Source organism: Seriola aureovittata, chromosome 20, assembly GCF_021018895.1.
Source record: "Seriola aureovittata isolate HTS-2021-v1 ecotype China chromosome 20, ASM2101889v1, whole genome shotgun sequence".
NCBI classification, from domain to species: Eukaryota; Metazoa; Chordata; class Actinopteri; order Carangiformes; family Carangidae; genus Seriola; species Seriola aureovittata.
This window is the reverse complement of record NC_079383.1, coordinates 8,110,677-8,137,644: the sequence shown is the minus strand read 5'-3', so window position 1 is coordinate 8,137,644 and position 26,968 is coordinate 8,110,677. Positions and strand designations below refer to the sequence as shown.

General features: G+C 43.7%; 1 protein-coding gene across 2 annotated transcripts in view; it reads right to left on the bottom strand.

Annotated features, from left to right (window-relative positions):
* Positions 1-26,968, bottom strand: part of LOC130161306 (dual specificity calcium/calmodulin-dependent 3',5'-cyclic nucleotide phosphodiesterase 1A-like) — a 187,337-nt gene that overhangs the window by 73,893 nt on the left and 86,476 nt on the right. For both annotated transcript variants that reach the window (XM_056364521.1, XM_056364522.1), the window contains exons 9-10: positions 26,484-26,584; positions 26,000-26,125 (exon numbers count right to left, since the gene is read on the bottom strand). In XM_056364521.1, coding sequence (XP_056220496.1) covers positions 26,000-26,125; positions 26,484-26,584 — 227 coding nt within the window. The remainder of the gene's footprint in view (positions 1-25,999; positions 26,126-26,483; positions 26,585-26,968) is intronic.

Sequence of the window (26,968 nt, the reverse complement as noted above, 5' to 3'; positions counted from 1 at the left end):
TGGTGTAGGCCTTTGAATCGATCTTCAAAGACAGTCAGAAGCCGGAAAAGCTGCAAATTCGGAAAAGAATTTTTTAACAAGAGGTTCAAGGCTTTGATGAAGAAACACGGTATAGTACATTTCGCCACAGCCAGTGACCCGAAGGCCTCTGTGACTGAAAGATTTAATCGTATTTTAAAAATTAGAATGTGGAGATATTTTATGGCCAACAACACCTGACGATACCTCGACGTCTTACGAGATCTGGTGAAAAGCTATAACGACAGCTTAACGACAGGTTTTGAAACACCTTTCAAGTGTTTCAAAACCTGTACGGTACGTTTCCCTCTTGACACCAGAATACGGTAAAGCTGAAGTTCAAGAAGGGGGATCTCGTCAGAATATCCAAGCTGAGTGGCATGTTCGATAAAAAATATGAAGTTATACGGCCAAAGTGTTTACAGTCTCCAACTGCATTCCTAATTTTTCCCCTGTATACAGACTCCAAAATTACAACGTAGAACCTATCCAGGGTTTGTTTTACAAAGCGAAGCTGCAAAAAGTAAAAATGGCTAAAGACAAGCTGAATCGAGTGGAAGAAATTTTGAAGCGATTTACTGTGGGGGGGGGGGGGGGGGTGAAAAACAGGTTTTTTGTAAGCTGGAAAAATGGCCCAAGAAATTCAAGGGTCAAGGCCTCGTAGCTGTAAAATTGATAAAAGAAAACCACATGCATCGACGCCGGAGCCTTCATTCTGCCGCTATATCATGGATCAATGCCTGAGGGACAGGTTTTATGTCACCCTAACCTCCAATGCCAGCCTCTGGGTGTTTAAAAATAAGACTGGCTCCAGTTTCCACGTGGATTTACCCCATTATATTGATTTAGACGGCCCTTGGCAGGTAGCTTTGACTGAGATTTCATACCCACACACCTTGTATAACATTCCCATAGAGTCTGGCTACTCTGAATAGAGGGAGAAACTCCAGGGTTCACAGACCGAGATCCGTCATCAAAAGGTTAGAGGAGACTTTTACTCAAGCGTGAATCAACTCACAAACAGGATGAACAGCTTTCTTAAGAAAATATGATCTGATATTCACCTACTCTTTAGCGCTATTCAAAAAAGATTTGAATATCAGGCGGGGGGTCAGTATCATCTGCATTTTTTCCCTCCCTTGGCTTACATGTAGGGGGTAAAACCCAGAGAAGGGGTCACATTTGAGGAGAGGATGGCTCCCCATCCAGCGGATATAAAAGTGGGGTTTTATCACCTCTACTGTTACTGTGACGTGGTATGCCATCAATTGGTAGGTGAAGCTTACGCTCCTCCCTTGAGAATCATGAACATACAAGGAACTTACGGCTACATCATCACTCAGTATCTTAACCCCGCCTACTATCTACCTGTGGCAAAGAATCACATTGAAAACATTCACACAGAGACTAAATCAAATCAGAACGCACCCGTCAATTTCACTTTTGGTTAAACCATCGTCAAATTACATTTTAGACCCGCTACCTCTCAGCGTCCCCTGTGAAAAAAACAAAAAACAAAGACATGGCTCAGATACGTCTGAGAGAGGATCCAAATCACTTTGTGAGTTATTATGAAAGTCAAGTAGGGGGGCGGTCTACCTGGTTTTTACTGAGCAGCTGTCATGTACGGTCGAGGTATAGGTTCTATATTCTTGAAATTGTTTAGTTTCGTATCCCCTCTGCTGAGAAAAGGTTTCACCATTGCTAAACCTCACCTTAAATCGGCTGCTACTAACATTGCCTCCGACGTGACAAGCCAAACGGTGGGGAAAGTGATCAACAACCGCAAGCAAGAGGGATCTGGAGGGATTATGATCTTCTTGCGCAGATCGAGAAGGAGACCGCCGGGAGAGTATGTGCTCACAATGTCTAAATAAATGCAGGGAAGGTCCGAAGAGCAAATCAGTCAGCAAAAGCAAGCCAAAGGGGAGGAAGTCTGCTCGGAGTGCAGATATCTTTTAAACCATGGCTCTTTTACATCAGAAATTGCCCGAGTGCACCTTGGCGGAACTGTACTTATTTTTAGTCCCCATGACACAGCTTTCTATCGTAAATAAGGTATACACCGAAATTTTACCTCTATCCGCTATCACAGATGGGGGTCCCATCGAGTTCTTTATCCCTGGAGACGGTGAAAAGTATCTGGATCTGAACGTTACCTTGTTGCATCTTCGCATAAAAATTACCGCCGCTGACGGTACCGACCTGCCAAACGATGTGGCGGTGGGCCTCATCAATTACCCTCTGAATACAATTTTTACTCTGGGGGATCAATTGATTTCTCAGTCTAGTGCCACGCCCCCCTACAGATCTATGATCAAAACTCTGCTCAACTTTTCTGACGACACACTGGGGAGTCAATTCACTGCAGGTCTTTTTTTTAAAGATACTTCAGGAGTTATAACAGTCCTAACATAGGGTTAAATAAGAGAGCCACCTTTACCGCCAATTCCAGAGAAGTACGCCTTTTGAGTCCTCTCCATGCGGACATATTTTTCTGCGAGAGGCTATATTTGAATTCAGTACATACTGTATGAGAATTAAACTGACCCATGCCAGGGACGCCTTCTGCCTCATGGGAGCCTGTGACTCCACTTTCTGTTTGAGAATATTAGGGGCCTCTCTGTTTGACAAAAAAGTCACCATTTCACCCGCCGTGCGTTTAGGTTACGCGGCGACTTTATAACGTGCTCTACTCCCTGTCGCGCACCAAAGTGAAAACCTACTCCATCCCAGAGAATTCCAGGATATGTAACCAGGAGAATCTCTTTCTGGGAGCTATACCCAAATACGTGGTTTTGGGCATGGTAAACCACAAAGCCTTCACAGGGAGAAGAGACCTGTCACCCTTCAATTTTGTCCACTACGACATGGAATATCTGGCCCTCTGTCAGGATGGCAGACAGGTTCCAACTAAGGCTTTCCAGCCCCAATTTAACCACAGGATTTCGGTCAGAGAGTTTTACATCTGAAAAATTTCCCTCTGAACATCACCCGCGAAGAATTTAACGCAGGGTACTCACTTTGTGAATAATTATCAATGTTGTATCAGAAATTGTAGCTCAGAATCTTTTAACCACACTATTTGTTCTTTACAAATGTTTAAAGAATGCTACAACTCGTGACACCCCCACCCTTTGTTTTTATTCCTATGATGTAACGCTGTATTGTAAAAGAATGTTTTTTTCTTATTTCTAATCAATAAAAAATGGATCATAGACTCAAAATGAAATGAATAAAGACTTTATTGAGAATAGACCAAAAAAAATATGACTCGTCTCTTACAAAAGTTTATGATGAAAAGTCCATTGTGGAGGCTTTTTTATTTTACGTCATCTAGTCTTTAGTTCGAGATCTTTAGAGTCTTCTTTTTCTTCATCTACTTGCGGGGTAATCCAGCGTGGGGATAGGAGGGTTTTTTCTTTTTAATTCATCCCCGCTCCACACTCCGAGCATCTGGAGATTTTTCTTAAAAATCGACCTGAGCTCCGCTCACTCTTAGCCAACAGTATTGTTCGTGAGCTTGAGGGCTACACACAGCAGATAAGGGACTGTTGAGTTACTTAAAAAGTATTCAAGAAACTCATCCACCCTGTAGGGGGTGGGCTTTGGGTTTCTTTTTAATAAGAGAGTGAAAGGTTTTTAAATTAATTGATCATATGAGACCCTTTCACAACCTCCCCCTTATAAACCAGCTCCCCCGTCGAAGTCCAGGCCCCGTCGCTCTTGGATAATTTCCTCATGATGTACTCGACGTTCTTTGCGATTGCGCAGGGGAAGGCTTTTTACGACCTCGTAACCCATTTCACCTAAGTCCTCCCGGTCAGGTTCGGAAACACCCCAGACCTTGCGCTGCTCAGCCGACGCAGCCATCGCGTCATCGCTCATATCTCTGCAGCAGAGGATTGTATTTCTTAACTTTTTTGAACAAACTCAATCCCAACTCGTTTATATATCGCTCTCATTTTCGCATCCAAATCGTGTTCTGCCGTTTGTCTGATGGATGATTCCAGTCGAGTCAGACGGTTTAACTGCTGCAGTGAGACGAGAAACATTTTTTGGGCCATCCTCAGAGACATTTTGTCATTTACTAACGAGCCCTCCTAGAAGGTTTCCGATGATGGACACGGCGGCTGAAAGCAACGGTAAAAGAAAGCCACTGTTTCTTTAGAGCCTGCTATTTGTGTTTAAAACCGTTTTTTTAGTCTGATCATTTTCTTCTGCCTCTTTAGTTTTTTGTATTGAGGAGATAGAGGAATGTTCCCTCTCAAAAGATTTAAGGAATTCTCGCACAGAGCTTTGAGAAAATCAGGGGAGCAGTGGGCGAGAATGTCTTGTCGTTTCTGAGGCATGGCCTCGTACAGAGCTTTTAGTAAGGGAGCGTTCCTTTTTATATGGGGTGACATGATGATTTTTTTTAATTTTTTTTTTACTTAGGCTTTGTTTTGGGAATGTAAATGGTCGGCCACTGGTGAGGAAGTATACCCTTCCTCAGTCTGTACCATTCCGGGCAGGAGGGTGTGAGGTCAATGATTAAATACCCGTGGGGATCTCTGGTGGCATCTTCAAAACTTTCTTTCGTTTTTAAACATCACCAGATAATTTCTGTTCAGACTAATGGTACGACTGTATTTGCTTCATTGAAATACATTCTTCGTCAGGATCATAACACTAATTTTTCTATGATGTCTGTACTGCGTGAAAATTCTGACCACTTCAGGGTGGTCAGAGGCTTGGAAAATAACATTGTCCAAAATGATAGGGGTGGGCGGATCAATTTAAATATCGATAGTATCGATACTAACTTTGGTATTGCGTATTGATCGATACTTGTGTGATGAGATCGATTCTTAAGTTTCGGTTTATCTTCTGTAGAACTCCAGGCATTTACAGAGTGACCGACTGGCCGTACAACAACACTCTTCTCTCTCTTCACTCATGCTCAATTAGCCCCTCCCCTTTCCTCCGCTCTCCGGCCTCCACTGCTACACTCACTCACTCACTGCCTGTGGCTGCATGATGGCAGAGTGGAAAAGGAGCGCCGTTTGGAGCTTTTTTACAGCCACAAACCAAACCACTGCAACCTGCAATGTTTGCAGGAAAGAAATTAGGTACTGTGGCAACACCACAAATTTACATAAGCATATTAAAACACACCCCAACCAGAACTCTGAGCTGCAGAGCCAGTAGGAGTATTTTCTTATGTTTATATTTGCACAACTTATTTAGTACATTTAAGAGTTAATTAAGACATTTAGAGTTTGATCATTTCAAATGCAGATTACCACCCCAAAAGGGAAATTTAAGTTTTCTATAGGCCTAAACATTTCTGAGTTACTTAATAAAAGTATTTTTATTTGTCTGAAAACTTTACCCTGTGTTTTATTATCATCATAAACATGGAAGGAAAACTTACAAAATAATTGAATAATCATGAAAATTCAAGTTTTCATTCAAATTTGCATATTGATGATGCATTCACTTAATAAATTATGATACATTGCTCCCCCCTACACAAAAGTACATGGTAGTAGTAAAAAGTATCGGTATTGGTATTGGTATCGGCAATACTGGCCCTGTATTTACTTGGTATTGGATCGATACCAAATTTTGCAGTATCGCACAGCCCTGCAAAATGACCAAATGATTTTGATCGGGAGGAAACAGGTTGAAGTCTTCAAAAGAATCAGGTAGCCCTTCAACAAATTTAATCTTTTTATTTATCTTTTGCAGTTCAGCGTACACACACACAAACATGAAAAAGGCACAGTGAGTCTAGGATCAAAATCAATCTCCTCCGTAACAGCGAGGTGTGACATTTTTTTCCTTTTTCCTTTCCTTTCCTCCTCGCCTAAATTCTAATAACCAAATGACAGAGTCGTCCCGTTGCTAAAGAGACGTCTTTTGTCATACACCACTCTAAACTTTTTCAGAAATGTTGAATCCTTCAACAAAAAGCTCTTTTTATCTCGTCTGATGTTGTGCGTGATACCCTTGAAGCGCAGCACTACTTTCTTGCTGTTTCTGGTTTTCTTGTTCGCGTAGGCGGTAGTGAATGCAGCGATGAATATGTTGGCACATCGCTCATTGTAGTGCCATTGAATCATAGCGGTTTTGTCATTGAGGAAGGTAAAGTAGTTTACTTTATACTGTCCTGAAAACAGAAAGCGGAAAAACTGTCCAGAATCGCTGATGAGGCTGGTTTGCGCCAAATTAGTTCTCTGCGCAAACTAACCCCAGAAGCTGTCGAGGCACAGTTTAGACACCTGCCTCTTGGTGGGGTTCACCTCAATTTTGTTGGCGTCTAGCTGAATGCACTGATTGACCCAATAGTCCCTGATGTACTTTTCCCTGCTTTCCCGATCAGTCGCCTTTGGTGGGTAGCCCGAAGCTTCCTGCTTACCTTTCAGAAAGGTGTGTATGTACTTGACGAAAATGGATTCGCTACATCTGTGCCACACTTCGGTGATGTTGGCGACTCTATAACCCAGCTCAAGAGCCTTGTTAAATTTGACGGTCACCCAAACCCGTCAACGCTCTGGCCTCCTCGTCGTGTCTGCAAGGACCCTTCTGATTGTTGAGGTACAGCAGAAGGTGAATACCAATTTACCTTGAAAAGTTTTGTAAGGTAAAACAGGGAAAAACAGTCTGTGCGGTGGGTAGACAACAGCCCTGATGAACCCTTAGTAGTTTTGAGGTTCGTCAAAGTCTTTGTAGATGATGGTAGGGTGACCTAGTGGGTAAGAAAAGCTACAGTTGATGTATGGGTACAGAGAAGTGATGTCTACGTATCGCACGGTTTCATTTGGCATCACTGTGTACCTCAGTCTCACAGCGCTTGTTCTGCCTCTGTAAAGAGCTTGATGGGGAGAGAGGTTCAGGAGGCTCGAAGTGCTTGAGAAACTTTTTCACCCTGGGGTGGGATTTTTTAATCGCCGTCCAGCTCCTTGAAGGGGGTCCCCCTCAAAGGACAGGTTTCATGAGGCTCAAAACATGATGGACAGGCATGGTAAAAGCACCCCAGAAACTCCAAAACATACTTTTCACCATCGATTTCAGCGTAACCGTCTGCAATGTAAGGACTGATCTCTTTTTCTCTCCTGTTTAAGGCATGTTGGATAAAGATGTTTTGGCTGCGCACCACCCACTCTAACCACTAGATGGAGCCATTCAAAAAAGTTTTACACTGCCGTCTGTAGTCGTCCGGCGAAGGTACGGCTAGGGTTTAGGAGGCAGGAAATTAGTGAGAAACACCTTCATACAGGCCGAGGCCATGGTTATGCAGCTAAAAGGGTCCAACGCCTGTGTCATTGAGAAACTGGTTTCTAAGACGGACGTAGCCTTCACAGAGAATATCGACGTCCTTTTAACAGTAGTGCAGAGCTTCCCTCTCAAAATTAAAGACACCCCGACTGGTGTTTCTGTACCGGCTGCGAAACTATTCCAGCCGATGTGCAATCATGCGTTCTACACGAGTACGGTCCATTGTACTTTAAACGCTCCTTCAAGCTGAACCCATGAGGAAAGTAGCCCTTGGTTTGATCGATGAAACCTAACGCTTTGGGCATAGCGCTGAGAGGCATGGTGAGGAAACACAGAGAGTTGAAAAATTTTAAGCCGTAATCGGGATCTGTGAAACAGAGGATTTTACTTTCTTGCATGATGAGAGAGGGTTCTAAACCCAGCTCTACCATGCTGTTGAGAACCAAGTAGCTGTCGACACCTTTTGTGTTGTGGGCTATGAACGTAGTTCCCCAGTAAAACAGTCTTCTGAAATTCAGGACAAAGTCTCTAGTAAACCGTAGATCGTAAGAGGCCCATTCTACGCCCGTCAGTGCTTTTGTACACACCAGAAAAGGGATGTGGGTGTCCTGATTGACGAATGTTTCAAAATTGTAGAAAATCAATTTCTCGCTGTGTGCTGTGGCCGGTGGAAGACTAAATGTAGCATCGATGATCGATGGCGGTCACATCAGAGATGCGGGGTAATTTCTCACCGCAGATTTTACATTTAGGTCTTTACATGGTACATTTTTTGCATTCCGGGCATCTTTTTATCAAATAGCAAATACTGACGTATGTCTGGGGCACGGACGTTTGTTTAGGCTCTTTGTGCCTGGTAAAACACAAACGCGTGTGAAACGTCCTGCGACAGTTGGCGCAGACTTCGGGCGCTAACTTTTGCTGAATGCAGGCGGGGTCGTTGCAGACAGAGCAGTAACCTTTGCAACAACGCGTGTGGGAATTTTCATAGCTTCTGAAAAAATAATAACAGATGTGCTTTGCCCCTATAAAGGCTTTGAGATTTTTTATTCCGTAGTAGTGGTTTTGGAATTAAAATAGAAATGGGGTTAGAATGATCAGAAAAGTCAGTCTCGAATTGAGAGCGGGGAGCAGTTGTCGGGGGTTCTGTAAAACACCACAATTTTACATTTAACAATATTTTCTAATTTGCCTACGTCACCAAAGGTCACAGGCGTCTGATTGCTCAGACTGGCGAGATGCTGCAACTCTCTTCCTCATTCTTCAGCCTCTCTGTCCATGAGTTGAGGGTCGATGAGATGAGCTAAGCTCATGACGAAGCAGAGATGATCGTTCCTGTTGTCTATGATGTACAGATGTTGTTTTTCCCTATTTATTATGTCACAGTCTAAAGTTTTGACTGCTTTTCGTTTCGTACCCCCTCTGGGGTTTCGTACGATTAATTCCGATATTTGTGTTGGATTGCAATAAGCGCTCTAGTAATCATTCAAAAGCCGGCAGGATAGTTTAGCCGGTCTCGTCGTCACGTTAACGTGATTTTGGCCATTTTCGCCTTTCACTTCCAACTGTATCACGTCGTTATGTCTAGCCTTTAATTTTACTTCCTCTGCCAGGTTTTTTAGGATATTCACCAACATCTTGGGAAAATTGAGTGAGATCAGGCATGTTTCTAGCAGGAGGAATGGTAAACACTCGTCTCATTTCCAGATTGTTAAAGCGGTTGCAGAACAGCATTCTGCACGGTTCGGCTTCCCGCCTCAAATTTCCTCCGGTTCATTATCAGTCTCTATCGGCATGGTATGAGGAGAAGGAGCGGGCGACACATCAACGGCAAAAGAGGCTTGAGTGTCAGATTTGTGCTGCTGTGAGGGGGTGGGTGATAGGATTTGTTTGAAGAGTCTGAGAGCATTTTCTATAGGTTGGAAATAGTTTTCTGTATAGCAGATTTGATGGATTTCTGCAAAAGGATCAGAATCTGAGGAATTTTCGGCTATGTTAGGGCTCAGGTCTACCAGAAAAGCGGGTGGAATACAGTTCAATTCCTGTACAGATTTCTCTAATTCGGCCAGAACTATGTCAGACTGACAAAGATCGTAAAAGGAACCCAAGTTTAATTCTTCATCCATGTTGAAATGCCACACCTTACTTTACAACTTCTCACACACAGCTACAAAAGCAGATAAAAGACCCAGACCCAACTGTAAAATGACTCGCGCTTGCTCATGCACAGATGTTGAGGATCAACGGCGCGGGTTCTTGCAATTCTCCGACATAGTTACGGGAGGTCTTCTTCCTCCAGGCTGCGTTCTGGGTTGATGCGGACGAATCAGATTTCTCCTTGAATTCAGCCTCCTTGAAATTCTGGAAGTCCACAGAAAGACAGGTCTTCATTTTAAATGTGTAAGCGTTAAAAACAGGATGTCTGAGACCGTATTTTAAAAAATAAATAAATACTTAAATCAGAAGAAGCGTTTAAAAAGTTTTCATCGATTTATCTGGTACATCCAGTATGTCGGAAGATTCCCTCGTCGGATTTTCCGACCGGACATTTTCGGAGGATTTAGGATGTTTTGGAAGCTGTAAGCAGTTGAGCCTCAGATGGCTACTTTCAGGACGGATTGCTAGTGAACTCTCTACTTTCTCTACTTCTTCAACACCTCCTAACTCCCCATGGAATATGGCCGGATCTCCAACCCAGTTAAGCTGATCAGTCTATTAAATGTGTAAGTAGTTAAAGAATGAAGGATGCGGTTTCCCATATTGACGTTGTTAAAAAAAAAAAAAAAAAAAAAAACCCAAAACAAATAGTTATATTACCGTAGTCTGATTGTGTAAGGTAAAGACCCTCCAACTCATCGGGAGTAACTTAAAAAACACAAGAATCTGTCAGGATCTGTATTCATTTTATTGGCATTTCCTGTTTTATTTTGAAGTCTTGGTTCTGTTGTGTTGCTGTTTGTTTTACTTCCTGGTTTTTCCCTCCTGTTTTGATTGCTGTCTCCGCCCTAATGTCTTTCACCTGTGTCTTGTTTCCTGTGTATTTAAACCCCGCCTCATTTCTCATGTCTTTGCCAGATTGTCTTTGTTACCCTAGTGTTCAAGCTCTCTCGCATTTAAGTCCTGTTTGATTCCCCGTTTATGATCTGTTTTTTGGTATTTTTGTGACCCTCGATTCTGCCTGACTCTCTCTGCATTTGGATCCACACACACCTGCCCTTTTACAGTACAATCTGGCCATGTCGGACCCAGCAGAGGGAGAGATGTTTGGTCATGCTCTGGGAGCTCAAGGGAAGCGTCTCACCGATTTGGAGTGGGCAGTTTCCAGCCTGGGACCGGGAGTTCAGTCATTGTCTGAGCAGCTACAAGCCCTGGCTGCCCAGACTCGCCAAGTGGTTACTCGTCTGGATTCCATGTCTTCTGCTACAACAGGCCCAGCTGTGCCTGCTCCACCTCCAATACCCAGGGATCCTCCGGTTCATTTTTCAGAACCCAGAGCACCCCCCATCGAAAGGTATGATGGCACTCCTGAAACGTGCCGCTCATTTTTGACTCTTTGCTCGCTAACTTTTGAACTGCAGCCTCTTACCTTTGCCACTGAGCGTTCTAAAGTAGCATTTATGATCACTAATCTCACGGGGCGAGCACGTGAGTGGGCCACGGCTGAGTGGCAAAGACATTCATCTACCTGTGACTCTGTAGCTACTTTTTCTGCTGCTTTGGGTCGTGTCTTTGGTCAACCTGTCTCGGGCCGTGAGGCAGCCCGTGCACTTGGTAATCTCAAGCAAGGCAGAAGCCGTGTATTTGATCATGCCATCAGATTTCGCACTCTGGCTGCTGAGAGTCAGTGGAACGACGAGGCACTTGCAGACACTTTTTTCCTGAGTCTCTCTGAAGAGATGAAGGACAGACTTACCATGGTTGATCTTCCTACAAGTTTTGAGGGTCTTGTGGAACTTGCTATTAAGATTGACAACCGGATGCAGGAACGAGAGCGGCTCAGAGGAGCTACTGGCCCTGACGGTCACCAGCATGGGTGGCAGAACAGCTCTAGGACACCCCCTGTGGTCAGAACTTCATCAACCGATTTTCCGGCCTGCCCTGGATCTGCGCCTTTTAGCCCCAAGGAGGAACCTATGCAGCTTGGTCGTACCCGTCTGAACCAACAGGAACGCCAGCGCCGCCATCGTGAGGGACTGTGCCTCTACTGTGGGGAAATGGGGCACTTCCTGGCTCAGTGCCCGGTAAAAGGCCTGGCTCGCCAGTAACCGGAGGCCTACTGGTGAGCCACACCGTGACTGCCTCTACACCAGCACGCTCCTTGACCCCTGTTCAGCTCATCACTTCTCCCAAGAATTCCCTGGCCCTTACAGCCCTCATTGACTCCGGGGCAGACGAGAGCTTCATGGATCTGAACCTGGCCCACCAGCTGAATCTACAACTCCACCCTCTGTCCAAGCCACGCCGGGCCAGCGCTCTCGATGGTCACCTGCTCAACTGGGTCACAGACCAGACTCCTCCTCTGTCTCTGTTGATGTCAGGTAACCACAATGAGACTATTTCATTTTTTATTATTGACTCTCCTCAATACCCCCTTATCCTGGGTTATCCCTGGCTGTGTAAACACAACCCTGTCATGAACTGGGCTACTGGGAGAGTGTTACGGTGGAGTCCTACTTGTCAGTCTTCCTGTTTGTCTCCTCTGTTGGTTTCCTCGCCTGCTGATTCCTCTTCTGAGTTTCCTGACCTGTCCAGGGTGCCTGAAGTCTACCTAGACCTGAAGGAGGTCTTTAATAAGGTTCGTGCCACGTCCTTGCCACCACATCGCCCATATGACTGCACCATAGAGCTCCTCCATGGTGCAGCTCCACCCAAGGGTCGTCTGTACTCCCTCTCCAATCCTGAGAGAAAGGCCATGGATGACTACATACAGGGGGCGCTGTCTGCGGGGATCATCCGTCCTTCCTCTTCCCCTGCAGGAGCTGGGTTTTTCTTTGTGGAAAAGAAGGATAAGACCCTTCGTCCTTGTATTGATTATCCGTGCCCTCCTGTCCCGGTTCTCCTCGTCACCTATTTTGCAGATGCCCGACACCAAACTCCAGTTCATCGTTGAGGTGGACGCCTCTGATGTGGGGGTCGGGGCCGTTCTCTCCCAACGCTCTGCCAAGGACAATAAGGTTCACCCCTGTGCCTTTTTCTCCAGGAAACTCTCCGCCGCCGAGCACAACTACGACGTGGGGAATCGGGAGCTGCTGGCTGTGAAGTTGGCATTGGAGGAGTGGAGGCATTGGTTGGAGGGGGCAGAGCAACCATTTCTAGTCTGGACTGACCACAAAAATCTGGAGTACATCCGTGGAGCTAAGAGGCTCAACTCCAGGCAGGCCAGGTGGGCGTTGTTTTTTACCAGATTTAACTTCACCCTGTCTTATCGCCCCGGGACTCGTAATGTCAAACCAGATGCCCTTTCTAGGCAGTTTGAGGCAGGAGACCGCCCTCGGGATGCAGCTCCCATCCTGCCCCCTGACTGTGTGGTCGCAGCGGTGACCTGGGACATTGAGCAGGAGGTCCAGCACGCCCTTTCGGAGGCCCAGGTTCCTGATGGCTGTCCTCCTGGTCGGCTCTTTGTTCCAGGCCCGCTCCGTTCCCGAGTCCTGCAATGGGGGCACTCCTCTCCTCTTAGCTGTCATCCTGGGGTGAGTAGAACATTGAGTCTTATAACTCAACGCTTCTGGTGGCCCTCTCTCAGGGAGGATACCCGTGATTTTGTCTCTGCCTGTTCTGTTTGTGCCCGCAGCAAGGTCTCCCGACGCCCTCCTACTGGTCTACTCAGGCCTTTGCCGGTTCCACACCGCCCCTGGTCGCATGTGTCCATGGACTTTGTCACTGGGTTGCCTCCCTCAGAGGGTAAGACAGTCATCCTCACTGTCGTTGACCGGTTTTCCAAGATGGCTCACTTTATTGCCCTGCCTAAGCTGCCCTCCGCCAAGGAGACAGCGGAGGCAGTCCTGTTTCATGTGTTTCGGCTCCATGGTCTTCCTCAGGATGTTGTGTCTGACCGGGGCCCCCAGTTCGCCTCACGTTTCTGGAAGGAGTTCTGCAGGCTGCTTGGGGCATCTGTCAGCCTCTCCTCCGGCTTCCATCCCCAAAACAACGGCCAGACGGAGAGGTACAATCAGGAGATGGAGACGGCCCTCCGGTGCATCACCTCCCAAAGTCCATCCAGTTGGTCGCAGCAGCTCCTCTGGGTGGAGTATGCCCACAACTCCCTCCCCGTGGCTTCTACTGGTCTATCTCCATTCCAGTGTGTCTACGGGTACCAGCCTCCGCTTTTCCAGGACCTTGAGGGGGAGGTCTCTGTTCCTTCAGCCCACGCCCTGGTGCGCCGATGTCATCTCACCTGGAGGAAGGCTCGGGCAGCCCTCCTACGCACCAATATTGGATACGAGAGGTCCGCTAATCGTCATCGCACACCGGCTCCTCACTACCATGTTGGCCAGAAAGTATGGCTCTCCACTCGAGACCTGCCAGTTCGGGGGGAGTGTCGTAAGCTGGGTCCCAGGTTTGTGGGCCCTTTCCCAATCTCGGCGATCATCAACCCTGCTGCTGTTCGCCTTCGTCTTCCTCGGACCATGAGGGTCCATCCCACTTTCCATGTTTCCCGAATCAAGCCCGTCAAGACCAGTCGTTTGGTCCCTCCCTCCGACCCACCCCCTCCACCCAGGTTCATTGATGGTGGTCCTGTCTATTCGGTCAAAAGACTGTTGGCTGTTCGTCGTAGGGGCCGGGGCCGTCAGTACCTCGTTGATTGGGAGGGGTACGGTCCAGAGGAAAGGTCCTGGGTTCCTGCTCGGGACATTCTTGATAAGACACTGATACGGGACTTTCATAGACTGAACCCGGGCATTCCTGGGACGTCGGGAGACGTCCCTTAGGGGGGGGTACTGTCAGGATCTGTATTCATTTTATTGGCATTTCCTGTTTTATTTTGAAGTCTTGGTTCTGTTGTGTTGCTGTTTGTTTTACTTCCTGGTTTTTCCCTCCTGTTTTGATTGCTGTCTCCGCCCTAATGTCTTTCACCTGTGTCTTGTTTCCTGTGTATTTAAACCCCGCCTCATTTCTCATGTCTTTGCCAGATTGTCTTTGTTACCCTAGTGTTCAAGCTCTCTCGCGTTTAAGTCCTGTTTGATTCCCCGTGTATGATCTGTTTTTTGGTATTTTTGTGACCCTCGATTCTGCCTGACTCTCTCTGCATTTGGATCCACACACACCTGCCCTTTTACAGAATCATAGTTGCAGAGCGCAAACCTTTTAAAAATTAAATAAATAGTGATTCGGAGAAAAGAAATATATTACTTACCAAGATATGTGTTGTCTCTGTTTTGTAGAGGAGGATGGTGAACCTCTGCGCAAACTTTATTTTCTAAAATAAATAAATGCTATATTTAAACTTTTTTATTTCTTCAAAAGATAACGGGGCTGATAGAAAAAAGGATTTCATACTGTGACTCATCTTGTCAGCGTTGTCTGTTTTCACTGAATCCTGCGCCTGATGCACGCAGGAGAACCCTGCTAAATTGTTGAATTTTTTTTTTATGCTTTGTTTTATGCTTCAAGAAAATCTTTTGATGGCTTGTTGCTTGTGAATATGGATGCATGATGTCCCTATTCATTTAAAACTGCTGTTTCAAAAAGGTAATATATAAGATCGTACACTTCTTACGCATTGTAATCAAGACTTGTCTGAATATGGTGTGTGTGTGTGTGTGTGTGTTTGTTTGTTTGTTTGACAGAGAGAAAGGGTACATCCATCAAGGTTTTTGACAGAAAGTGGTGTATATAACTCTCTTATAATAACTATTATAGCTTTATTTAATTGAACAAATATTCTTTAATCCAACAGGATTCCTGACAGTGTTGATGCTTTTACTATCCTCTTCATCACTGCAGCTCAGAATAACATGAGGAGACTCTGTGACCAGAACTGGAAATAAAAACTAAACCTCTGATATCTTTGATAGAACAATGACAACAAAGATAGAAAAAGCACGAGTGTCTTGGCACTGATTGGACATAAACAGCTCAAGCTAAAGCTAGCTAACAGAGGCGGCGGCAACACGAAACAGTTTCAAGTCTCAACACCGGAGAAGATCACGTTCAAGGCGGATAATTGGACAAAGTGGATAAAATGCTTTGAAAGATTTAACATTGCTTCAGGATTGGAAATGCAATAAGATGAAAATCAAGTGAATCTTTGAGAGAGCTACATTTAATCAAAGGCAGCAAGAAGCAGGCAAGTCAGCCGACAGCTTTCACACAGCACTGCATTGGCTCGCGGAGCACTGTGGATATGGAGCTCTACATGACGCGATGGTGAGGGATAGAACTAAGGGATGAATGCTTATCAGAACAGTTACAAATGGATCCTAAACTGACGTCAGAGAAGGCCAGAGTTTGACAAAGCAAGCAGGTGAAAAAGCAGCAAGAAATACATAAGTGGACATCTCTAACACTGAGCTTGATAGCTTGCAAGTGCGACAGCCATGTCCAAAGCAAAGCAAGCAGCAAAACATACAAACTTTTAAGAAAACACAGCAGGAAAGACAAACACAGTATAAAAGATGTAGAGACATGAGGGCATTCAGGGGAGGCAGTCTGCATCACTACAGAAAAAAGGACACTATGCTAGAGTTTGCAAAACCAAAAAAAACATTTGAAGTGAACATAGCAACAGTAACTGAGGACAGTGAAGACAACATTTCATTCTTGGGCAGCCTGTCAGAGGATACAGGTGACAGTCCATGGATGACAGACATAAACGTGGGAAATCTCAAAGCAACATTCAAAATCAACACACAGAACGGATGTCACTGCACACTCAGGTCTTGCATTGTATGACCCCAATGCAGAAATACTCATCTCAGCAGAATTATCCTCTTAAAGGATGGGCGCAGCGCTTCTCCAGTGACAAAAAGCTGGAGACCTATGGCGTATGTTTCCAAAGCCGTCAGTAGCACCGAACAGCGATTTGCCCAGATTAAAAAGGAAGTCCTAGCCAAAACATGGGCCTGCAAGAGATTTGAGTTCCGTATTGAGAAAAGTTTCCATATTGAAACCTCTGCTGGGTTCAAAGAGCCTAGATGAACTGTCATCACGCATACAGTGCCTGCAACTCATGAGGTTCTCCCACATAATATCACATGTGGCAGGCAAAGTCATTGCGACAGCAGACAGGCTTTCCAGAGCCCATGTGAGCATTGCACCAGAAGGGCTACAGGAGGAAGAAATTAATCTGTATGTCTACTCTCTTATAGCGAGCCTGCCAGCTACAGAAAAGTGGTTTAGAGAAATACAAACACATCAGGACAAGAACATTATACTCCATGAGCTGAAGGAATACTGCATTGAAGGCTGGCCTGACAAATTCTTAATTAAAAGAGCATTCCAACCCTACCTGCCATTCTCAGGTGAGCTCACAGTGCAAAAATGGTCTGCTTCTGTATGGCAAGAATAGTATAGTAATACCAGCGTCACTCAGAGCAGACATGCTGACCAAACTGCATGAGGGACATCTGGGAATCACCAAATGCCGGGAGAGGGCCAGACTATCAGTATGGTAGTCAGGCCTCAGCAGAGAGCTGACAAACGTGACACATACAGTCGTGAAAGAATAAATTTGAAAAATTAGCTGCTAGGCTATTGTCCTAGCTAGCTGCCAGGACAATAAAAAATCTCCTGAATGGACACAGCCCCACAGAACGTCTCATGGGGAGGAAAATTAGAACACTGGTTCCTTTCATTCCATCTCAGCTTAAACCAGGATGGACGAAAATGAAGAATCTGAAAATACCTGAACAAAAGCAGAAACAAAACTAAGATCACAGACACAGAGCATAGGACATGCCACATCTACAACCAGGTGACTATGTATGGGTCAAAGACATGCTTGAGAGGGGCATAGTGGTGTCTATAGAAGACATGGGCAGGTCCTACATCATTGGTACACCAAGGTGCACCCTGCGTAGAACAGGTACCATCTCTCACCGACTCCTAGAGCACCAGAAATACTCACCAGCTCACCTGAGCCAGCACCTGAAAACACTGTTTCTTATGTTGCGAGTACACCTGTTCCAAGTGAAGTCCAGTGTGACTCTGGCCAGCATACCTGAAAGACTTTACCCAGGAAAATACTCGATACTGGCCCTAACTCCCCTTAACCCTTATATTAATAACTAGAAAATTCCAGGGAAATTTTGAGTGCCACGGGGGCTACTGCCGGGATGAGTACATGATTTATTTCCAGTGTTCAAAAGTCACCCTGATCACATTCTGGTTTTGAGAAATCTCTTGATATAAAAGACTCTGATATAAAACAATGTCACATCCCTCCATCATGTATTATGTGGGAAATATCTCATACTCTGTGTTGTTTTTTTTAATAAAACAAGGGGCAACATGTCTTCAAACTGGCATTTAAAGGGTTAAAATCCTGAAAACGAATAAACATTTGATAGGTTTGAGCAGAACTGAAGTGGTTTAAGAGATGTATGCAAAAAAAAGCAGAAAAAAATATTGACATATGATGATTTTATAGCATTTTCTTTGTGTGTCCTTTTTTGGACACGAGGAACCCCAGAGGGTACAAAATGTGTTACCAGTGTATAATAAACCTGTAACAGTAACTGACATTAAATTTTAAAAATATGTCAAAAAAGACACTTTCTTGCAGAAATCCATACCTTCAGCTGTAACACAGCCAAAATGATCAGCAAATCAAAAAAGAAAAGTGAAGAAAATGTCCAAAAAAGGACCGAGGGACCCCTGAGGGTTAATAAATCCCATGAACCGCTATTTAAATTACCACTATTATGTTTTTTTCTGTGCTAAATTTAACATTACTGGGGAGGAGAGCAACGCGACTAGAGGTGACAGCGAGAGAGGGCTAGTAGCTTCTCCTCTCCTCTGTCTCAGCGGAGACCGTCACAACTTCATTCACTCTTTTAACAAAACAAAAAAAAAAGCAACGAAGGAAGCAGTAAATGGACTTACATATTTAAGACTTAAATAAATGTAATTTAAGACCTGACATGCGGCTAATGTAAAGCTAGCGGAGCTTGGAGAGTTGGTTATCTGGTTGCTAGGCGCATGCACGCACGCACACAGGTCAGGAGCTGCCGTTGCCATGGCAATGTCAAAATCTGCCCAGAATTTGGCTTCTACATGGCTTCAAACAACTGCAAATTATGAGAAAACCGTTACTTCTTTTCAAAAACTGAAAAGACCGTGCCAGACACTGAAGCCAGAAGTTTCTACAGTCTCTATTTTATTCAGATATTCCTTAAAACGAGTGAGTAAGCTCAGTGTAAAGACAGAGTGAGATTCTTTTGAAAAAAAAAGACGATTACATTAGGTGTCAATGAGAGTGAGACAGGTATTGCTGCCGGACTCGACACCCCCGTTTAAATTTTGTGCAGACCCTGCCTGTCAAAGTTACATTTTATGAATCCCATCAACTATGTCTACATTTTCAGAAAGAATTATTTGTCTCCTTTTTACGGTTTGGCCGCGAGCTCGAGTTAAAAATAAAAATAAAGGTTACTTTTTACTGCTTCACGCACTCTAGCCAACTGACGCTTTCACTCTAACTTTGAAGAAAAAGTGATTTGCACTCCTTCTTTGAGTGCTCATAGTTTGAAAAGTTTACATGTTATGTAAAAGCAGTTGGTGTCTTTTTGAGAGAGCAGAAGTTTTCCTCCGTTTTATAGTTTGAATCACATTTCTACGTGCAGGTATGAGAGAGCTGAGTGACTCAGAAAAAAGGTGCAATTTTGTAGAAAAAAGGTGGGTTTCTAAAGAAAATTCCAATGTATTCCTAATGCATTATTTATTCCCAGTTTTTTGGGAATAACTTTGGGAAAAATTGGAATTTTAACACCAAAAGTCATAGCACCTCTTTCGGGATCAAGACGCACATTTTGATGTATATATTACCGGGGTTTTCTCAAAGCTGCGGGACGAGTTACGCGCCAAAATTTGGCGGAAGAATAATAAACCCGAAAGAGAATATTAATAGATGCCGCCCCGAGGCACTCCTCTACAGCTATTCTAGCTGTAGAGGAGTGCCTCGGAGCTGAGCACCCGTGGCACTAATTAAATTATGATGAACTGATAAACAACCGATGCCCCAACATAATGATGTCGCATATGAAGTTGAGTACAATGGCCTAACTATGTGACCATTAATCACAAGATCTAATTATAGGGACTTAACATGTCATTGGCATTGGCAGGAAATGCACTAAGGTGGTTTAAATCAAACTTATCAGATAGATTGTTCATGTTAATAATAACTCTTCCATGCACACAAAAGGGAACTCCATGACTAATCATGGAGTTCCACAAGGTTCTGTGCTAGGACCGATACTTTTCACCCTATACGCTTCCTTTAGGCAGTATTATCAGGAAGCAACACATAAGCTCCGATTGTTATGTAAATGACACCCAGTTCTACTTATGTATGAAGACACATGAGATGTCGTAAAGACATAAAGACATATGGAGTTAAGCATCCCATACCAGCTGAGCTGAAGAAGCCATACCATGGATGCAGAGTCGGGGCTAAGCTAAAGACTAGAAGATGGAGATATAAGCCTTCTCTACCATTGATCATCATGGGAAATGTCAGCTCCCAGGCTAACAAGTATGATGAACTGGAGGCACTTGTGATGAACCAATGAGCATATTGTGAGTGTAGTCTCATGTGTTTTACGGAGATCTGGTTAAACAACAACAATCCTGACCGTTGTGTTGATTTACCTGGCTTCACTGTAGTACGAGCGGACAGAGACGGCAGAGCAAGTGGAAAGAATAAAGGTGGAGGACTGGTTATTCTTAGCCATATCACTGTTAAGGAGAAGATCTGCTGTTGGGATATTGAACTGTTGGCAGTTGGTATTAGACCGTACTATGCACCGAGGGAGTTCTCACACATCGTCGCCATTATTGTTTACATTCAACTACGACCAGAGTTGACTGCAGTTGTGTGTGACGTCATTCACAAGACTGTTGCGAGGGTACAGACCAAGCACCCTGACATATTCATTGCAATATTTGGGGATTTTAACCATGTCACTCTCACGTCTCACTTGTCTGGCTTCCTTCAGTATGTTGACTGTCCCACAAGGGAAAATAAGACACTCGATCTGTTGTATGCAAACGTCAAGGAGGCCTACACTGCTTCAGCTCTACCACGACTTAGTAGATCAGATCATAATCTGGTTTTTCGTCAGCCTTCCTACAAGACCTGTGTACTGAGGCAGGCTGTAACCCCCCGCTTATTCAGGAACTGGACCCTGGAGGCCAGTGAGTCTCTAAAGGACTGTTTTGAGTGCACAGATTGGAATGTACTGTTGGAGTCACAGGAAAATGATAACAGCAAGGACCCTGACCTTGATAGAATGGTTGAATGTACCACGGACTAAATTAACTTCTGTAAGGACACTGTAATACCAGCAAGAACTGTACACTGCTTTCCAAACAACAAACCCTGGATCACCAGTAACATCGAGACCCTCCTCCCAGAAAAAGAGGGCTTTCAGGCCCAGATGGTATGTGTCCAAGGCTGTTAAGAGACTGTGCAGCCCAGCTGGCTGAGCCTCTCCACAGGATCTTCAACTAAGTTTACAAACAGGGAGGGTCCCAGTCCTGTGGAAAACATCATGTCTTGTTCCGGTACTTGAAGTAGGACGACTGGCTGAGATAAAGGACCACAGACTGGTGGCCCTCACATCACACATCATGAAGACCCTGGAGCGGCTGCTTCTCAACTTTCTGAGGCCACAGGTTGAACATGCACTAGACCCCCTACAGTTCGCCTACAAAGAACAAGTAGATGATGCCGTCCTTTATATGCTCCACTGGGCCCATTCTTACTTGGATGAGCCAGGTGGTTACACGAGGAAGCGATGGGGGTGAATCCCTGCTTCACATCCTGGATTGTGGATTACCTGACAAGATGACCACAGTACTTCAGGTTGGGTAACTGTGTCTCCACAGGGGACTATTCTGTTCTGTTCTGGACTGTTCTGGCTTGTATACGGCCAACTTTAAATACAACTCTTGAGTCTTGCCACATCCAGAAATACTCGGATGACACAGCTATTGTGGTGCGTATCAGAGACGGGTAGGAAGAGGAGTACAGGGATCTGATGATGGCCTTCAGTAAATGGAGTGACACGAACTGCCTCCTTCTGACCACCTCTAAGACCTAGGAGATCATCATTGACTTTCGGAGGTCTAGTCCCACCCTTCAGCCACTCAACATTCAAGGGAAGCACATTGAAGTTGTGCACACTTATATATACCTAGGGGTGCACCTGGACAGTAAACTGGACTGGTCCCTGAACACGGATGCCATCTACTGGAAGGGGCAGAGCCGCCTCTTTTTCCTCAGGAAGCTCAGGTCCTTTGATGAATAAAGTATCTATCTATGTATCTATCTATCTATCTAAACTCCTCAGAAATACATTATCTGATAATATAGTTACTCTGGGTGGCACTACTTTGGCCTATAGTACTATGGTAAGAAAGCTTGGGGTCATTTTAGACCAAGACATGTCCTTTACACATACAGTGGGTACGGAAAGTATTCAGACCCCTTTAAATTTTTCACTCTTTGTTTCATTGCAGCCATTTGCTAAAATCAAAAAAGTTCATTCTATTTCTCATTAATGTACACTCAGCACCCCATCTTGACAGAAAAAAACAGAAATGTTGAAATTTTTGCAAATTTATTAAAAAAGAAAAACTGAAATATCACATGGTCATAAGTCTTCAGACCCTTTGCTGTGACACTCAGATTTAACTCACATGCTGTCTATTTCTTCTGATCCTCCTTGAGATGGTTCTACTCCTTCATTGGAGTCCAGCTGTGTTTAATTAAACTGATTGGACTTGATTAGGAAAGGCACACACCTGTCTATATAAGACCTTACAGCTCACAGTGCATGTCAGAGCAAATGAGAATCATGAGGTCGAAGGAACTGCCCAAGGTGCTCAGAGACAGAATTGTGGCAAGGCACAGATCTGGCCAAGGTTACAAAAGAATTTCTGCAGCACTCAAGGTTCCTAAGAGCACAGTGGCCTCCATAATCCTTAAATGGAAGAAGTTTGGGACGACCAGAACTCTTCCTAGACCTGTCCGTCCAGCCAAACTGAGCAATCGTAGGAGGAAGACCCTTGGTGAGAGAGGTAAAGAAGAACACAAAGATCACTGTGGCTGAGCTCCAGAGATGCAGTAGGGAGATGGGAGAAAGTTCCACAAAGTCAACTATCACTGCAGCCCTCCACCAGTCGGGGCTTTATGGCAGAGTGGCCCGACGGAAGCCTCTCCTCAGTGCAAGACATATGAAAGCCCGCATAGAGTTTGCCAAAAAACACACGAAGGACTCCCAGACTATGAGAAATAAGATTCTCTGGTCTGATGAGACCAAGATTGAACTTTTTGGCATTAATTCTAAGCGGTATGTGTGGAGAAAACCAGGCACTGCTCATCACCTGCCCAATACAATCCCAACAGTGAAACATGGTGGTGGCAGCATCATGCTATGGGGGTGTTTTTCAGCTGCAGGGACAGGATGACTGGTTGCAATTGAAGGAAAGATGAATGCGGCCAAGTACAGAGATATCCTGGAAGAAAACCTCTTCCAGAGTGCTCAGGACCTCAGACTGGGCCGAAGGTTCACCTCCAACAAGACAATGACCCTAAGCACACAGCTAAAATAACAAAGGAGTGGCTTCGGAACAACTCTGTGACCATTCTTGACTGGCCCAGCCAGAGCCCTGACCTAAACCCAATTGAGCATCTCTGGAGAGACCTGAAAATGGCTGTCCACAAACGTTCACCATCCAACCTGACAGAATTGGAGAGGATCTGCAAGGAAGAATGGCAGAGGATCCCCAAATCCAGGTGTGAAAAACTTGTTGCATCATTCCCAAGAAGACTCATGGCTGTACTAGCACAAAAGGGTGCTTCTACTCAATACTGAGCAAAGGGTCTGAATACTTATGACCATGTGATATTTCAGTTTTTCTTTTTTAATAAATTTGCAAAAATTTCTATATTTCTGTTTTTTTCTGTCAAGATGGGGTGCTGAGTGTACATTAACGAGAAATAAAATGAACTTTTTTGATTTTAGCAAATGGCTGCAATGAAAAAAAGAGTGGAAAAATTTAAAGGGGTCTGAATACTTTCCGTGCCCACTGTAAAACAAGTCTCCAGCCTTCTTCCACCAGTTTAATCTTGAGAAAATTAGAAACATTCTGCCTCACAGGGATACTGAAAAAGTAGTCCATGCATTTTTCAATTGGACTGGTGTAATTCTTTGTTGTTAGGAAGTCCCAATAACTCAGTGAAAAGCTTCCAGCTGATTCAAAATGCTGCAGCACAAGTAATGACAGGAACAAATTAAAGAGATTCATATCTCTTCTGTGACTCACCTCCAAAGCCATTAATGGTCAGGCACCATCGTATCTTATAGAGGACCTATTACAATTTTCTGAGATTTTTGTGCTTGTAAATGGTCTAATGGTCACAAGGCTCAAAGTTTGCTTGTTGTCCTGCTCCAGTCAAGCTTGTCAAGGTGGATCAGGTATTATCATCTTCTTGTTCAGGATCGGACATTGGCTCAAACCGATATAGCAGAACCAAAGCCCTAATCTGGCAGTTAAAACAATTTAATTTCTTTGAGATCCTTTGCACTTGGATTGATTGGTAATGCCTCAGGGAAACAGTGGGGGGAATCGGGCTCCTCTCCCTCACTGAATATAGAAGTGACGGTGAGAGCAGTGTGTTGTGCGTTGTCCTTCTTCCCTCACTATTTTTCCTGTGTGTTCAGGTAATTATTGTCCAACAGCACTATAAGTTTAGCAACCTTTATTGCTGATAGTTGTTATTTTGTTGTCATTGTTTGTTGTTAGCAAAAGAAGTGTATTTTGTAGTTTCATATGGTTGAAGCATTTCCGGCTAACTTCTTTGTGCGTAAGTTAGCTACTGTGACGGTCCCGCCCTGTTCCGCCATTGTTTGTATTTAAGTTTTTCCCCTTGGTATTGTCTGTAAGTTGTTTTAAAATGTTATTTTATCTCTGTAACAGGTCAGTTCATGTGTCAAGTTAAGATATAAAGAGATTTAATCTAACAGCCACAACCATACAGCAAGACATGCTGAATGTGAAGTTGCCATGGTAGGCCCAGTGTGCTCTGATTGGTCAGCTTCAGAGGGAGGATTAGTGCCTTAAAGAGCCCACACAGAGTTTCACACAGAGGGTGAATAGAGTACAGTATAAGAAGAAAAATAATGTCTTTTTGGAACATTAAAGCATGTAAATCTATTTTAGCACACCAAAAATAAAATCAACGCTAAAAATGGCCATAATAGGTGCTCTTTAATGAGCCCATTGTACCTTATTATCCCAACAAAGCACTCTTACCTGCGGTTCAGGAGTTTCAGGTGAACTTGTGTGTGGATTGCCTAGGAATGCAGTCCTTTCAGGGCTCTGAATGTAAATAAATTTCATGCTCCTCACTCCAGAAAATTGAAAACTAAAAACTAGTGACAATGAAAAATAGTGACAGCGTAAAAAAAAAAAAACTGTCAACTGTCGGAAATAAGACAAAGAAAAATGATCAAGATAGACATTTAAAAACACATCATAATAAATTTTTTTTTTTTATCAAAATTAAATAAGATAATAAGATTGTAGGTTTTTTTAATGCCAGTGTTTTATTTTTCAGTGGAACCTTTTTCAGCGCCAATACTTATTTCAGTGCCAATACAAATTTTTCCTTTTTCATTGTTTCCTTTTTCAGTTTAAGTTTCGTTTTCAATGTCAAACTTTATATTCATTGCCAAAATTTAATGTCACTGTTCTAGCCCCATATGTAAGGACTATTTAACCAAGAATTAAAATGAAGGAGTGCTGCATCAGATGACCTGGCCTCCACAATCACTTGACCTCCAATTGAGATGCTTTGGGATTAGTTGGACTGCAGAGTGAAAGAAAAGCAGCCAAACGTGCTCAACATTTATGGGAACTCCTTCAAGACTGTTGGAAAACCAATTCAGGGGACTACCTCATGAAGCTGGTTGAGAGAATGTCTAGAGTTTGCAAAGCTACTTTGAAGAATCTAAAATCTAAAACATTTTGTTTTGTTCACCCTTATTTTGTTCACTACTAAATTCCATATGTGTTATTTCATAGTTTGGATGCCTTCAGCTTTGTCTACAATGTAGATAATAATAAAAAAAAAAACATTGAATTAAAAGGTGTCCAAACTTCTGACTGGTACTGTACATTAGGTTCTGCAGAGAAGTGTTCTTCAGCGTATAATCCGCCACAGGGTTTCCCATTCATCACCAAGACTAAATTGTCCCACCACAGTTTCATAAGTAACCAAAAATGTATTTTCACTTGTCTTCATATTACATAACATGATTTGTACCATTGCTATCTAATTCAGTGTGAAACACAGCAATCGGCCAAGGTGCCAGTGTGCCTTACTTTTAAAGGGAATGGGAGATGGCACTCTGACTGGTTTATTGCACATAATGCCCAAAATACATGTATAATTAAGAGACTGGTCACACCCTAATTGGTCTTGCATCATGCACTTTAGACCATGGGCTTTGGACTGTTAATTTAGAACCTGAAGAATGTTTCTTCTCACCTCCAGTCATCTTTCGAAAGATTCGAGAGGATGTTCATTTCATCATCCTGTAGTAAGCGATATACAGCGCTGACATGGTGGTTCTCCAGAACAGCTCGGTCATTGTACAACATGGCTGTGTCTGACCTGCAAATCCCACACAGCTACATCATAAGGCATAAGGAAGTAGTAGTAGTAGTAGTAGTAGTAGTAGTAGTAGTAGTAGTAGTATTATTATTAATAATAATAATAATAATAATAAAAATAATAATGATAATGTACAAAAGAAATTTCAGTGATGGAAAAATATATTATAAAGATATCAAACACCCTCCAGTTTCAGCATTTTTGTAAACTTGTTTTATTTACCTAATGGTTGTGCAAAAAGTATTTTCCCTCCATATGTCTTAACTTTCTAATTACAGAGGTTTATTCTTTGCTGTCCTTAATGTCCTCAGTAACTGCAATGACTTAAATGATACAAATTGTGCTGAGAAGAAAATACCTGGTCTGAATATGGAAGTTATTGGTGGTCCCTGTATGTTCATAGTCATGGATGGCAGCTGCAAAGAATATGGCAAAGATTTCCAACTCTGTTAGCCAATGCTGAGAGAGAGAGAGAGAGAGAGAGAGAGAGAGAGAGAGAGAGAGAGAGAGAGAGAGAGAGAGAGAGAGAGAGAGAGAAATGGGTCACCAAAGATAAAGTGTATAAGCATATTGTTTTAAATTTATCAACAGTTCAAATCCAGGATTTTGTCTTGCTTTACTGAGTGAAGAGGTTCTCCAATGATTTAGTGTTGAACTTCCAAAAAAGCAGAGGGACTCACTAAGGACAAATTAAAATAATTATCAAAATATGTGCAGCAGAATCAGGAAATTATGCATAACTATAGCACTGCACAACTTTTTTGTTTTTAAAGAAGTATGAATGAAAAGTAAAGCCCTTGTAATATTATCTGACAAGTTGTAATTATCTGTCACATGCAGCAT